Source organism: Phalacrocorax aristotelis, chromosome 2 (genome assembly GCF_949628215.1).
Source record: "Phalacrocorax aristotelis chromosome 2, bGulAri2.1, whole genome shotgun sequence".
Classification (NCBI taxonomy): Eukaryota; Metazoa; Chordata; class Aves; order Suliformes; family Phalacrocoracidae; genus Phalacrocorax; species Phalacrocorax aristotelis.
Genome location: NC_134277.1, coordinates 67,576,881 through 67,593,756, shown reverse-complemented (window position 1 = coordinate 67,593,756; position 16,876 = coordinate 67,576,881). Strand labels below are relative to the sequence as shown.

The following is a 16,876-nucleotide window of genomic DNA, read 5'->3' as shown; positions in this document are numbered from 1 at the left end:
TATTTTATGCAGGCATCTAGCGCTCTGCTGTATTTAATAATCTGTGCATAAAAATCAGTGTTGCAAAAAGGGGTTAATATTAAGTAGCTCACTGCTTGACCAGTTAAAGCTGTGCATGTTAACTGTACCTGAATTACAGTTTCCTCGTATGAATGTTTCTCTTGCTTGTTAGGTATCACAGGAATGAAGAGTATTTGAATGCAGACAGATCTACTCTCAGTCTTGTGTTGTGTCAGGTTGTCTGTCAATTACTTCTAATACCATCTCATCCAGGCAGACCTTTGGAGCTGTGGCTTACCTCGTTGGTGGATTACTAGCAGAAAATAAAAATCACCATTAATTGAGCGGTTTATTCAAAGCATGGGTAGTACATATATGGGAAACTGCATTTTTGCCAAATAAAGTGGGAATTTTAGCAGTTGCCATGTGCTTCAAGGCACTGGGGTAGAAGCTATTGTCAAATATATAGCTTGCCTAACAAACTGTACCATCTTTTAATATTTCTGCCTCCACTGAAAAAAAAAAAAGATCTCACTTCCTAGTTATATTATAATAAGTAAAGGTATACCAACTACTCTCCATGCTGTTCCAAAAGCTTCTGTTTAGTTTAGATGCATAAACCCCTTTGTTTTCTTTGACAGATGAGCTGTCACATTCACTGTGCTTTGCAACATCATCTACATAAGCTTCAGTAAGACTGCTTGCTTCATTAGGCTTTGGCATTTGTTTAAAAAAGTTTGGGTTTGATTTTTTTTTTTTTTTTGAGGTCATTATTCTTTGAAAATGAGAGAAAGGGAATGTGTTCAAGAAAGTTTTATTGAACTGCACATAATACTGGCTGTGTGTTTCTGTACCATTGTGAATTGAGGAAAAGATGTAAAATCTCTTCTACTCAGTCTTTGAATTCAATTAGTTATGTTAAATGTGCAACAGCTGCTGAAGAACATAAATTCAATTATATCAATATTGTCATTGTGATTGTGGATATTTTTATTCTCTTTTGCTATGAAATTTAGCTCAGCAAATTGGATAACTACAAGAGAAAGAAAGTGATTGCACTTGCCTAAAGGTTTAGGTTTTGATTAAAACCTTCTGCTATTGTCCTTCCACTGTAACCTGCTAAAGCAGATGCTATTTTAGGTATTGTATTTCCTTGTTTGAAATAGAGGGAAACAATAGGGAGGCTTCCTGGCACTGATCTGTCTCAGTGCAACTGAACTCTGATAGGGTGTGCCATTCATTCTAGGACTTCCTTCTGAGCAGAAACCATCAATTCTTTTTCATCATAAGGGATTCTCATTTTTGAGCTTGTGAACAAATGCTTAGTATGGATGAAACTAGCAGTCCTTTTCATTCACCCAGGCTTCTGAAGACAAAAAAGATAGTATGACGGTCCTACTTGTTTGTTGTGTGTGCTTCTCTGTGCTTAAATTAATTTTCAAGGTTTTATTAGCATAAAATATGATTGAGACAGTTATTTAAAGTAGCAGTGTGCTGTTGCAATGAAACACCTTTTTGGGGAACTTCCCAATATGTGTTTCTAATACGTACTGCAAAGAGGAGTATTAATTTACTTCCGGGGGAAAAAAAAATTCATTTGAGTAGTGCTTAATGATGAGAAATTAGAGAGGACCATAGGGAAATGAAAAGGTATGCATTTTCTTGAACATCAGAATTAATCATTTCACACGGAATTAGCATTAGCTATTTGGTTGGATGGCTTTAAGTCATTTTACCTTAAAGTGATTCTATCTATTGAAGCTGGACAAACAGCACTGTGAAATTTTTCAAAGTCTCTTTAGGTTTGATATGATGGCTGCAGCAGAAACAGTATGTTTTCATCTTTGAACTCACTGAACCATTTACTGCATATTTCCAAGCACACAACTTCCATCAGTTTGTGTGGGAACTGAAGGTGTGCAATACCTTGAGGAAATCTCTGTGGTACCATTACTGCTGAATGTGTCGCTGAAATCAGCAGTGTTTTTGTGACAGACTTGCGGAGACTCAGATGATGTACTGGGGCTTGTGGCTCCACAGACTTGAGTAATAAGCAATCAGCATCTACCCAGTGTAGATGCCAATGCTTTGCATTTTACCCAATGCAAAGTCAGTCCTACTTTAATATTGGAAGCGGGCTGTCATAGGGATAACTATTTTCTTAACGTGAAGTATTTCGGCAAGCCAGGTTAGGATATCTGTACTGTGAATTACAGTTTTTATCAGATAAACGCTAAAAACGGTACTCTGCAGAGACTCTTTCTATTCTTATGGGTACCAGATATCTTGAGACTCGTACCTTGGAGAGAAACAGATGTACTTGTTACCTGAATAGGAGTGTTCTTGATATTCCTGTGTTTAAAAGTAAAAACTTGGTGCTGGGTGTTTCCTTGTTTGTGCACTGACTCATGGGAAGATTTGCAACAAACTTCAACTGAAGCAGTATTCCATTGTAGTATTATCTGAATGTCACTTTTTTGCAAGAACTCCAGTTAGCCTGTCCTCTTTTTTAATAAAAGAAGATGCGGCCAGTTTTCGAAGGCATGTAGATGGTTTTCATTTGGCTTGGTTTGGTTTTTAAGAGATTAGGCTTAATACGTAGCCACAAGGGGGAAGAAATTGCTTAGCTAGCTAGGGTTGTCTATTTTATGAGGTTGGAAGCAATGGAGAGATCCCACACCTAGGAGAACAGCTGGGAACAGCTAGGGCTGAGCATATGGCTATCACGGCTCATTCTCCTATCAGCAAATCACAGCTTGCAGTCTGGTTTATATCCACTTCTAAGGGTGGCCTGAGCTAATACCAGGTTTTGTTTGGTAATGTAGAAGGCATTTTTCCCATATGACAAAACAGATTTTTGCCCTCCATCTGGCAACCCAGAGGTTTGATTTTAAGGTTCAAATTACATTGGTCAGAAATGTGTGGGCTTCTAACTGCTCCAGTGTGACCTCCCTTTATCCCAATGATAGGATAAAGACCTGGGCATAAGGTATGTCGTATTATGTAGGATAGGGGTTGCTGCTAAGCTTGCCCATCGTACAGCTTCATTATGTCTCCCCCATTTCATATACAGATGAGGGGGAGGCATTGCCTTCCAACCACTCTCCCTGGGGAGGTGTGCAATTGTACGTCCTTACGTGTTCTTAGTTTTTTACAGCCCTCAATTCATGAGGCGTGGGGAGGGGTGGGGGGGTGAAGGTTCTCTGTTTATTAGTTTTAACAAAGCTATTATGGGCCTTCCAGACTCAATCATACTTTGTCATCGTTGCCACGCTTCCATCACTAGATCACATCTGTTCCTACAGCAGAGGAATTTATAAAATGGACCACAGCCACTTGATTTTTATCCAGATGGTGCTGGTGGTGGCACCACTGGGCTTCTGAAAGACAACAGTCAGCAGACACACCTCGTGGCATATCCCAATCTAACATCTGCCGCAAGGGGAAGGCGTTTTGAGGGAGTGCCATTTTGTCATGTTTCCATATGGATGAGGGTTTCTTTGGGCTTCGCTGCTGGCAGAGGACAAAATCCTTTTGCTAGGAAGCAAATTATTCAGATCATTGTGGCTCAAACATGAGGCAGAATTCAAATACTGGATTTTTGCCTACTTTAGGTTAGGGGAAAGAATCACTGTCTGAACAGCTTGCTGGTACTGACATAAAGATGCACAGATATTGATGTTTATTGTCTCTATGATTCTCTGTGATTGCACGTGGTGTTATTACAAACAGAAGGATTGATTTTCTGGTTAGGTGGTTAAATTTGTGTATTGTAATTGCTGGGAGAAAATACACTGACTAGATAAAAAAAGTCTTTCTGGCAATGTGCCTTGTGTTCTGATGCACTCCAGCTGCTAAGAACTGGAAAAAATTATTTCCTATGTGATCAGTATCCGAAAGGATATTTCACATAGGTTGTTAGATTCCAAGTGTAGATGACTTTTGTAAAGTCAGCTTAAAACAAATTGTGCTACTCTTTGACCTTTTCATTCCTAGATGAAATGTCATTTTCGGGTAGTGCTTCCCTTCGTTCATAGACATATTATTAGATTCCAAGGGATAGGGGGAAAATCAGCTGTTTCAGTCATGATTAAAGACAGAAATTTTCTTTCACAGTCATGTAATTTGAAAAAGTTGTTCCTTTATTGTTTCCAGATGGAAATAAAATTCTATATTGCATTTTTCCTTCTGAAATATATAATTATATCTAGTAATGCAAAGCACTTTGTAAGAAAAATATATATATTTATTAAAAAAACACAACAGGAAACAGATGTTAAGCTTAGAATGTTGAGACCCTGTAAAGTACAATTATGCATTAGCCTGTGATGTCCTTCAAGTTCTCTCTGGGATATTAACTAATAGTTTTATTAAGTGATGAAATCTAGTATTCTGTGTGCAATCTGTGGTGTGGGAAAATCTGTCAGCATGGACTAAGTAAGACTCTTCAGCGCATAGCTGAAATTTAATCAAACCTGTGTGGTAAAGTACTTCAGTGTAGTTTTAGGCGTAGGGAGGATAAAAGGTAAGATTGTTCCAATCTTACCTTAAAGCTTTGGGTTAGAATGTGGTATTCGTATCTGAACACTTACAAAGTTTGGAAGATTGATTTATCACATTTCTGATGTAACCATGCAAAACTTTTGTCTGGTTCATTATTCTGTTTCCTTCTGAATGGCTCACTCCAAGTTTCTGGTTACAAAAGGTAAGTTTAGGAACACCAGAGGTACTTAAAAGTGAACGACAAAGAAACAGTGGGTCACTGGGTATTTCTGTCTTGTGTTTGGTTTGTGTTAATAATTTGTGTTCTGCTAATAGTTATGATCCTGAAGTATTTGGTGGGAAATCAGTTTATCAGTAGGGCCTTTAATTCAGATCTATGCCTGAAAATAGAGGAATATACTCAGTAGGACTTCAGTGCTTAAAGCACATGCAGGCTGTTTTGTGTAGCTTTAGATATAGAAAGTAAGCAAAGGACTTCACAGTAGAAAGAGCCGTTTGCAACCTCCGTGAGTCTAGAAGGAGCTTTGAGTGTGGAGAACATACCTGAAACCTGTGACCACCGTAATTAGGCTGTATTAGCATTTCCAGGTACGTAACGTGTCTGCCTGTACATGCATTTCTGATACGTAGAACAAACAACTTACTTTCTAAAGAATGCATGTTCTTTGATATTGATGGACTGATGTGCATCTTGCTAAAAGAAAACGATGCAGTGGCATTATCAATAATGGTTTTGAGCTTACTTTCGTGGCTCTTACTGCATACAGGGACCTATAGTGACAGTTGAAAAGTTCAGTAAATTAATGCCAGGCATTTTGTGTCCTGTTAGTACAGAACCAAAGGAAATTACTTTAAATGACAATAATTGCATTCTTAATCCTGAAAGATATTGACAATAGTGATTGCAGGAGCTGTATGATTCCTTTTTTTTTTAAATACAGGATAACTAGAAGAAACAGTCCTGGCTAGAGTCTTGTTTAACTATGGCTGCTGAACATTATGGTTTGGTTCCTCTTAGAGGAAGTGTAGTTGAAAGCTCTCCCTTGGTCACATCCTGTTGGAGATGATCAAATGTGAGACCAGCAGGATTCTGCACATTACCATAAGATAAGCAACCAGCTTTAGGTTTGGTTGGTTGGTTTTTTTAGATCCTCAAGATATGAAAGCACGTTTTGGATTTTAGGATTTGGTTTTCATTTTTCATACTTTGCAGCAAAATTTCCATTTTTTTATAAGCAAAAAGAAAAAAAAAGAGGAAGGCAAATGAAGTCAACATTTTCCCACAACTAGAGAATTTCCTCACTTATGACTTAAAAACCCAAGACTTTGTGGTAAAACAAGGTAGTTTCTCATTCTTGACTATGTATGGTGTCTTTAACACAGGTAAATACAAGGTAGCTATGCTTTTTTTTAATTAGTTCCTGCTGGCCTGCAATGTGTGGCTAGGCTTGTACACACTTCAAATGTAGCTGCTATCATGGAAAGAATCAATCCCTATTTTAAGGTTAAAAAGCAACCCTTATAAATGTAAGTGTTGTTTGGTATGAATGCAGAGGGGAAAGAACAAAATCTTAAATTTTTAAACGTAATATTCCCTCTGTGTGTTTGGGATAGAAATCTGGGGTTTTCTTATCAAATCATTCTGAGCCTGACAAAATCTGGAATAAAACAACACTTTTGTAGCTAGAAATTCTAATAAATCATTTATTACCTTCAAAAGAATTCACAGTGATCACATATTGAAGAGACTGCTATTCAGAAGATGCCAAATTCGAGAGGAGTGAGAAGGAATCAATTTTTTAATGTGTTGTAGGGCGAGTTATTTTTAAGACCTTGGCAGATTCAGAAACATGTTATGAAACTTGTCTTTTATTGGTTTCTTATATCATAAATCTGTTTTTGAAGATTGAATCGAGTGCTCTGAACTAAGAGGCCAGCAGAATAATAGGCTTGTAGTACATACCTTAGGTTCCAGCCCTTTTGCCATTTCTCATATTTTAGAAATGTATTTTATTACTGATAAGCAAAAAAAAAAAAATCACAGATGACTCCTAGGATGCTTCATATAAACTATGGTTACAGTATTTTCTAAAGCTTAGAAGAGAAGGAAAGTTTTCCTTATTTTGTTACTTCAGTTTACAGAACTTGTTCTATGCTGCTTCATCTTGAAAATATATTTTAGCTGAAAATCTAAAATCATTAAGGGCATGGGCAAATGGTTCCATTTGAAATGGATCCATAAAGTTTGTATGGATGCATGGTGGTCTTTTCTTTACTCTTTCATTTATGAAGCCAGCTACCTTCAGCTTCTATTGAGAGCCAGGTTCACTGCACACAGCCTTTCTGTGCATCAAATTGCATGCCCTCCGTTATCAGTATAGTTATTAGCGTAATGTTTAGTTTACATACCTGAGTAAGAATAGATATTTCACTGAATAATGTAACCAATTCTCTTAGACATTTATGCAATAGGATCTTAGAAACCTTAAAAACTGCTTTCAAAAGTGATTTGAGAGAGATCAGGTTTTGTACGCATACGTTTGTCAGATGAAAGGTGTGTATTGAGAGAGCGGGTTTTTTTCTTCTTGCTCTAAAAATCAGTGCTTTTTAAAGGCGGGTACCTGAAAGTTGAAAGGCACGAGGGTGTTTACCTTCTCTTTGAACAATCTAGGCCAACCTTGTAGAAATACGGAGAGAAAATCTAGATGCGTGACTAATATTGCTGATTAATGATCTGGAAAGAATTTGTAAATAGTTGCAACTTAACAACTATATCTGGCAGCAGTATGTGTCGTGAGAGTATCAATGCTGTCAAAGAAAACAGGAGAAGTGGTCTGAGAGAGCCTGACTGGAGCTTGCAGAAGGCACGTCGCAGAAGAGCAGGCAGCGCTTGGTCCCAGCCCCTGTCCTGTATGCTCTCTGTACAGGGAGAAAGGGAAAACCTTAAGTGAAAACCTGGTTGTGTGTGTAATATGGTTCTTTGTCCAAGTTCACTTAGTACTATATTGGACACAATCTAGATGCTGTTTTGTCTCAACTTCTAAAAATATTTAAGCTTTCTAGCTAGACTGTATGTCCTTAGTTGTGTAAATAATAAAAATGAAAAAAATGCGACCACCGTAGTCTATTCTTCACCTCATGTTCCATCACCCTGCCAAGCCTCAGTCAGGGGTTCAGTTTGGCTTTGATTTGGGGGTTTGTTTGCATTTTGCTCTTACTTACAAAATGTATAACATTCTCTGTCGCTTTTCAAGCTGTCACTCTGTTTTTAGCTGCTCCTTGATTAATTCTATCCATTTTATAGCCAGACAGTTTTAACTCCTGGAGTCTTATCTCTGAAATAACAGGTAACATATTTCAGACCAGTATTAGAGCAGGTTTGCAAATAGCTGGGCATACCTAAATTAGCAAATGGCCAACTTTAAGGATACTCCAAATAGAGACATTCTCATACTGGTATCTGAGAACTTTGACTGACAAGAAAGCAACTCACCCTTGCCATCTTCTGAAACTGAAAAAAGCCACTGTCTGAAAGCACCCACTTTCACAATACTTTGCCTCTTAAATTTTCTCTTAATTGGATAACCCATACTATGTAGGGAATGCCATCCCTACCTCAAAGGAAATGAGATCCCATAGCTTTCTTCTCATTTTCTTTAAAAACAAAATTGCTTCCAAGTATTTTCACCAGTCCCTACTGTTTCAAACTGCAACTCAGTATTGCTTGGGTTTTGGAAGTGTTAGTACTGATACTTACCTCGTATATTAATTTAAAGGAGTTCTGTGTATTGTTTTCTTAATGCTTTAAAGCTGTTTTTCTTTTTGAATAACTCTTAGGAAATGGCAAAGATTCTCAATCATCCAAGAGTATATGCTTTTCTGCACATACCGGTCCAGTCAGCCTCTGACAGCGTGCTCATGGACATGAAAAGAGAATACTGCGTGGCAGACTTCAAACAAGTAGTGGATTTCCTTAGAGAAAAGTAAGTCTACTAATCTTTGAGAAAATAACAGTGTTGGGTTTTTTTGCAATGTTGAGAACGTGGCTGAAAACACAATTACTTGCAACTTCATAATTAAGGTATGAAGAAGAATTAGCTTCTTTAAGCTTTCAAAGTCATTTGAGTTTTCTGTAAGCCCCTTGATGTGGTTTGCCCCTTTGCTTGAGCTTTTATAAGCATCTTAAATCTCTGCATGACGTGCTTTTAATTTGTCAATATATTCCTAATCTTTTTCAAATAATACATTCTTAAATTATTTTTTATGTTTAAACAACTATATGTAGACTGCTTGAAGTTAAAGTTATTGAAGTCGTCTTTAATGTGGTTTTTGAGCATTGTATACTTTGTGTACTGGAGATGGTCCAGCTCCAGCAAATGTGAAAGGGTTGGGTTTGTTTTGGGGTTTTTTTGGTTTTCTTTAATTAGAAGTATTTTATGTCCTCTAGGTGATGTGCATTTACATCAATATAGTAATACTCTAATCTTGCTCATAGGACTGATGATTTCTAGGATCATTTCAAAATTATTTCCTTTAACAATAGAGCTAATTGTGAGAAATAAAAGTGGGTATCATAATGTGTTTACTTATGCTGACCTGAGGATGAAAGTTACATTCACCTGCAAAGCTTTTGTAATGACAAGTAATAATTTAATATCGAAGGAAGTCTTTTCTTAGCTTTTAAAATTTAATAGTGACATGTTTTGATGGATATTTCTGCACCAATTGTCCAAAAACAGGTGTCTGGAGAATTATTTCTGTCACCTTGTTTGACTACTTTCTCTCTTTGTCTGCTTTTTTTTTTTTGCTGTTTGTGTGCTTGTTTTAATGAATTAAGGGCAGTGGAGTTCTACCTTTGACTCTTAAATTGCATTAAAATACTCGTATGTGAAAGAATCAAATTTTTCATGATCATTGAAAAATCCAGCAGTCTAGCTGTATAAAACATGTCATGTGGGAGCTGCATGAGAATTATGATATGAAAGAAAGAAAAGCAAACTGCGACACAATAGAATCTATTTTGCAAACTGTATGTGTAGTTCATAGGACATTCCTGTGCCTCTAGGACAACTGCTGGAAATGGTGCTGCTTGTCTTCGTAAAGGTTGATTGGGCATTAATCTTCCACCCTAAACAATGCACATGAATTCCTGGTACTTAATTTTCATGTAACTATGGGTCAGTGCTAGTTTTTAATTAACAGATATATTGTCTTCCCGCATATCTTAAGTGGGAACTATGTCAGTTTATGTCTTAGTTGACTTGAAGCTGATTCATTATTCTCTCTAGTAGTTTTAGCTTTGGCAGCTATTATCATAACAGCAGCTGGATTTTCGATAACCTAGTATAGCTGGCACATGTTAGGGCATATGGGAATTCATTAAATCATTCAGCTCTTGCACACAGAAAAGGGTGAATTACTTAATATCCAAATTTAAAACAGCTGGTCATTGAATATACAGTAATCTATGACTTACGTCTTTTTCCACAGGTTTTTTTTGTAGTGAATTTAACAAGGAAGAAGTAATTGGTTTGATGTCTTAATTTTAAATAATAATAAACTTTATTTATTCTGCTTATTAAGAAACTACCAAATTATCTAGTAGTTCCTGTTAGAAAACAGTCTCCAAATATTAAGATGGAAAATTCTTTGTACCATGTGGCAGCAGGATGAGGAAGCTATGCAAGGCAGAGAAAATGTTTTGGATATTTGAACATCTGTAAAACTAATTTTTTTTTTCTTTTGCACTTAAGAGCATAGTGTCTTTATTTGTAGTCTTTCCTCTTACGGCAGCAGCCAGCCATTACATTCCCATATAGATATTCCCGTAAAGATCTAGCACAAAGTTTGCCAAGACTTAACACTGCTGCAGACAACTCCAGAGCCTAGAGCCAGAACAGCTAAGATTAAATATGTGTTTGAACTACTTCAATAGCCAAAAGGGTTTATTTCCATCTTCCATTTATCAAAAAGGAAAAATAAAACAAAAGTAGAATCCCTTCTATCTCCTTTCTCGATTCCTAGGGCCATAAAGACATATAGAAGCTTCCTACGCAAAATGTACAGGGTCTTACCAGTAGATTCCAAATGGCACCTTCATCTCTAAAATATGACATCGGCTCCGATCATGTCTTCACCTAAAACTCTGTTAAACCAATAATTGTATAGGCTGACCTGCTGAAGAAGTAAAGCCACACATCAAGGAATTACGGTTATCTGTTAAGTGCTTAATAACTTGAGTTCAAACATCTAAGCAAATAAAAATGATGGACAGCAAGTAAAAAATGACAGGAAAGAGGAGAAGAATGAGCCGCATTATCTCTTTGGTTTTGGAACCCCAAAGATACCAAGTGATTCCTGACTCTTTCTTTTCTCAGTCAGGCCAACAAAACACTCTGGGACTTTCTTCCCCCAGGAGAAGAGCAAATGCCTTTCCTTCCTCTGGAGAGCCAGGAGTGATTGCAGAGGTATCTTCTTCTGAGAGTGGGGATTTATTCATATCCTGCTGGGCACAGAATGCCTTACAGAGAAGCTTGAGTCCTCTAAAGCAATTTCTTTCTGTGCTGAAGCTCACCTTTTAATAGAACGGAGCAGTGTAGACCCTCTCAGACTGTCAAGTTAGACATGTCACTTTTTCTTGTCTTTGAGGACTCTATTCAGGCAGGAACCCTAGAAATGAACTTTAAAAATTAATATTGATGTTCTACTGCAGTCTTTTGATATGCAACACTTCGCGTTTTAGAGCCACTCTCCCCAGCCAGGTAACATTTTTGGCTTATTATGACGATCAATAGCAAAATGGGTAGAATATGAAGCCAGAAACACAAATCCATTGGACTGAAATGCTGAACTACGGAAGTCTTGTTTTATACTTTATTAGAAATTCCTTCTTTGATATTTTGCACTGAAATTTCGGTAAATTCAAGTATTTGGAAAAATCCTGTTGTGCAGTTGATAGGTCAGTAGCTGATCTACAGATAAAATATGTGTGTATATATATTTAATGAGGATTTATTTGTAAACTAGAACAGAAAGCAACAGCATAAAGGAAATGAGCTGATTAATTTAGAAGGTGGTCCTGTACAACTTTTACATATTCTGTAGGGACTAGTGCCCTGGTCTGTAGACTTCAGGGACTAGTACAGTAGTCTGGAGGGACTATTCTCGAGACCGATTCCTGGATGAGGTATTAATTTCAGTGAGTTTGCAACTAAATACAGGAGCTTTAGAAATTGCTGCTTAGTACATTTAATCCAGAGACCAATTTAGTCTTATATCAGAAAGTCTTTTAGTTGTGGCATCACATCAAAATGTGAGTTGTTTTTCAAGTGTTCTCAACTTTCAAGGTTCAGCATAAATTATGCTTCTGAAAGGTGATGTTTGTAGTTGCAAAAAGAGCAAGACTGCTTTAATTATCTTGAAGTTTTGAAACTTAATGCCCTGAAATTTACGTTTGCTGATAAAAGCAAACAATTGGAATATATTTTAGTTAGAGAACCTGAGATCTGAATGTCATGTTCTGTAATTGCTTGAATAATCAGCAATGTGATTGTATACTCATTAAAAAATCCTTAGACTGGTAGTGTGTTTTCCAAATTTCTTGTTTGCTGTTGTTGGCCATACTACATTTTCTTTCGTTTCTGGTTTGTGAAGCAGTTATGCTGTTTATCAAAGTTTATATTAATCTTTCCCTATTACTGTTGCTTGATGAAGGAATTGCAAAACCAAAATCTAGATGAATAAAGAAAATAGAGAAATTTAGAGCTAGGCTGAAACACTATACCTTTCTGTTCTGGGAAATAGCATAATGCTGAAGAAAAGCTGGATTTGCCTCACAGTTTGTTTTTGTTTGTGTTCTGAGATAGAAGCATAATATTAATTGTGGGTGGCTGCTGCTGTTCACTTGAGATTGTCTTATAACTCATAGTGGAAACATCTGAGCTTTCCGATATCATCTGAAAGCCAGCAAACTTAGGCTGCCCGAGGGGAGAGCTGCAGCTCTGTCAGGCAGAAAGTTCTCTTCGTTTGTGCGCTATTTCCCTCTTCTTCATTAAAATCAGACCTACTAGTAAGCCTGTCCTCTAGCCTCTGTAACTTTTAGTGGTAATCAAGTATCGCTATTTCATCATACGTAGATACATTATTACATGGAGTTGGAAAAACAAAGTAAAGGACCAGAAGCAAATGAGTGCAGAGGAAAATAAATCGGAAGCATGGAAAGAGATTAATCACCCGGGTGTAAACGTGAATCCTAATGGCCCAGCAAATGCAGACAACTGCTGAACGTCTGAAGAAACTGGAGATACTGTCCAAGTTGAGAGAAGGTGTTATATAATCCTTTGGGATAGCCAGCTTCAGGGAGGCTCCCTTCTTCGCTGTTGCTTTACAAGGAGTTAAGCCAACAAATGGTAGCTTCAGCAGCTTCCTAGGCCACCTCTTAATTCTCTTTTTAAGGATTTGGGGGGATTCAGCAGTGACTGTTTTATGTTTCTTTTGACCTGCCCTGACTTTTGTCTCCTTTGCTGCAGTGGCGGCCAGGTTGTCTCTGCTTGGATGTTTGAACAGGCTGCTTCAGGGTAAAATAGTGCGCTGGGAGCAAAGAGGACTCAGCTGCTGTCTCCTCCCAGCCATGCTGTATATCCAAGCTAGTCTTCGTTTTTACAGTAATATGTGAGTGTCTGAATGAAACTTTTCATAGTCCATTTTCTCACTATAATTTTGCCCAGTGTGTTTCAGTATGGCTGGTCTTGCCTTTCTGAGCAATTTCACAAGCAGTAGCTTGTTTTCCAGGTTCTGGTCTTCTGTTATGGCCTTGTTCTTATTCTGGGCATCGTAACACATACCACAGAAGCTTATGAGGGCAATCAGCTGTTTATCATGGTCTCTCTGTATTTCTTGTGCAAGCGGGTATCTAGCTATCCGGAAGTCTTCTGTTTGAAAATTTTGTCCATTTTCTAATAGCTAATTTTTGACTGAAATAACAAACAGAGAAGTATCTTCACAAAAGCTTTTTTCTAAATACTATTATTTGGATAATTAAGAAAATTCCAAACACTAAATAATTTCTAACTGTCAATAACTTGCTTCTGAAAGGTGTCCATATAGAAAGCTCCTGAATATTAAGTCCACGTTGAAAGATAAATGGCTAAATGAGTCATCAACAAAGTTGCAGCTATTCCAGACAATCTGCAGTTTTGAAATTATCCCAGTCTTTGTGGCAGTAGTATTGTCTTTATCACATTATCGTGCCAGTTCTTGAAACTAGAATTTGAATGCAATAAATAGAATAATTTTATAATAACCATTTGCTGTTTTTACATACACTTTTCTACTCACTTTCAAAATGCAGGTAATTATGAAGTAGACTATAACAGCTCCCTCACTTTTACAGCATGAATCGGTTTCATTTTCTTTCTGAAAATGCACTTTTGCTTCATAGAGAGAGACATCACTGAGTTAATTTTGCAGATGTGAAAAATGTGGCCCTAACAAACCATGACAAGTCTTTCAGATTTAGGCTTTTTAAAATGGGTTTTAGTACATCTGTTCTGTCAGTCTAACTACTGCAAATGCAAATGTCATCTGTTTAAAATCCTTATGAAGTTTTCTGCTAAGAAATTGCTGAGTGTATTTGGTACTTATCTGTAATTTTATACCTCAGTCTCTAGACTTTTTACTCTGTCTTTTGTCTGCACTTGGAGTCTGAACTAATCACTTTACCAAATGTGTCTCTTTTTTTTTTTTTTTTTGGTGTTTTAAATTAATTGAGTGTTTTTTAAAAGTATTGAATTAGCACCAAAAACTTAAACATGCGTTTTTTTCACCAGACAGAGCACAAAAGTAGATTCAAGTTTGTTTCTAGACTTCACCCTAGTGACCAGTGGTGTAGTCTTTGATGGACTACAAGCTTTTTACCACAGGATTAGTTGCCTTTAGATGTCATGAAATTTAAATTTGGGCTTACATAAAGCAGTTGCTAAATTTATAAGTCTTCCTGCCTTGCATTTGATTCACAAGGTCATGTAAAGAGATACAAGTAAACGAGAGGTTTCAAAGGTGCCGAACACTTGCAGATCCGTTATTTTCATTAGGATATTTTGAATAGTTAGTGTTCAGCTACCTAAATTTAAAATGTATGTTTTTCTTTGATCTGACTGCAGAGTGACAAACATCAGGCATTCCAGGATAGCTTTGCACACACATTTCCCCCCCCCTCCCCCCCTTTACTGTAACATTACTCCAGCAAGCTGAATGTTGTTTTAGGAGGACAATCTTTCCTTTTGGCTTGTGCAGCACTTCTTTGCCCTTATCTCAGCAAATGCTACTGTACCCTTATTTTCTGGCTAGGAAGAATACTGAGGAGACTTCCTGGAGGGGGAATAGAAGGAGGGAAGGAAAATCACTTACAAATATATGCATCTTTTTAATTGCTTGTCTTCACTGTTCTACAGATTGTTGAATCAGATTTCAGTTCATGGAGAGACCTCCTACTGCCACGGTTCACATAATTAGGTCTGTTGCCACTGTATAAATTACTAGTCACCATTTTATAGCATAGCATAGTCTTTCATGCCAAATGCATCAAGGATATTAGTTTTCTGGACTCTAGGCTCTTAGTTATTCTGTTGCTTGTACATCAAGATGGCAGCTCCCAGAAGTGCATGCTTTTTTCTACTTTTGGTGGTCCCATGCCTTGTAAAGTGTGACTGTTAAACTCCTCCTGTAACAGTGCTGGGGGAAAACATCATTTGCTGGAAGCTGCAGCTGAAGCTGGGGTAATGCAGAAATTGCCTTAGACTTCGTGTGCTTGTAATTTGTAGAATTTCATTACAGGCACTTCAGACAAAAACTGTTAAAAGCTTGTTAGCAGTGGGTCATCTGTATGAACAATACGAACGTTTGTCAACTTCACTTTACAGCCTTCACTTTCTTATACGTATGTATAGGTAAGGAAATGACTAAAGTCTCTGGCTGTATGGCTGTGAAAACCCAGCCTCATCTATGTTAATTCCAGCTTGACAGAAGTCTTCTGAAAACACACAGAGTATAGCAAAAGTTTTAATGACAGTGATCTCTACAAGTCCAGTTTTTCTTTTTTTATAATCCTAAAGAGCAACACAAACCGTTTACCTTGAAATAGTGTGATGTTTTCCTACTGGAAACACCATTTTGTATCTTACTACAGAGGGAGTTATTTACTCTAAAGAGTATACAGATAATGGTGTAATAGGTTCTCTAAAGTCTGGAGGAAGTTTTCATAAAACTAATGTTAACTTACATTTTTATTTAGTCAGGTACCCACAAGAAGAGTTTGGAGGAAAGCCTGTGTAGTATTTTTACACTAGATTCTGTGCTTAATAACTATAATTAGTATAAGAGAAAAGTTTTTATTCCCATAAGTTACTCTTTTTTAAAAAAGAAATATTTGATGTTTCACTGTTACACTTATCTTTGCTTACCTCTTCCTTTCAATTGCTTCTTCCAACCAAGTGAATTCTGTTTTGAATGAGATTGTAAAAACGCATGGGCCTAGGGCTGTTCCATAAGGAATGCGATTAAGAGTCAGATTGGAGGACTATAAGACATGTTGTAGTAAGGTTATAATTAATTAGGGGTAGTACAAAAATGAGAAATATAGAACTGGGTTGAAAAAAAAAAGATCTCTCATATGTGCAGACAAATAATCGTAAAAGCCAATGGGGGTACCTCTTCAACAGTTCACAGTGCTCGTTTTTCAGAAGCTGTCTTTGTTAAAGAGGATCATACCTTGTCTGAGCAGCAGACTTGGAGTTTCAATACATGACATGGTAACAATACCCTTTGTAATAAAGGGATATTTATTTTCTATATATGCATATCCTACAGCTACAATATGGTATCCAAATTCAGTAGGAGTATAACTGCATTCCCAATGGTTCTGTGGCTTACTCTGTTACTGGTACATCTGTCAGACTGTTGTTCATGTGCTGCTCACACTTAGCCTGAGGATGTACACATGCAAATACTGAAGTCCACATTGAGTCACACAATGTAATGTTAACATAAAGTCATTCTAAATTTACTGACGACTTTGAAGATCAGATGGCGCTACATGTAACTTCAGCCTCTTTATTTTTTTGGGAAGCTACTGTTTAGGGAACTATGATTTCAAAATTTCTATATGCTCCATAATTTTTGATGAGACATATGTTCACCTTCTGGGGCAATTCAGTTCTGCATACTGTCCTGCTTAAGCAGGATGACCGTGGTGTTCCTTTTTTACAGAATTTCCTTCTAAGTAATACCCATAGTTTTCTGGAGATGGTGGGGAAGGGGGCGGGTTCTGGCTCTTCTGCTACTGTTCCACTCCCGTAGATATGCATGGGAACTGGAA

General features: G+C 37.2%; 1 protein-coding gene across 9 annotated transcripts in view; it reads left to right on the top strand.

Annotated features, from left to right (window-relative positions):
- Window positions 1-16,876, top strand: part of CDKAL1 (CDKAL1 threonylcarbamoyladenosine tRNA methylthiotransferase) — a 421,562-nt gene that overhangs the window by 269,453 nt on the left and 135,233 nt on the right. For all 9 annotated transcript variants that reach the window (XM_075083912.1, XM_075083908.1, XM_075083916.1 and 6 more), the window contains one exon: window positions 8,341-8,486. In XM_075083912.1, the coding sequence (XP_074940013.1) occupies window positions 8,341-8,486 (146 nt within the window). The remainder of the gene's footprint in view (window positions 1-8,340; window positions 8,487-16,876) is intronic.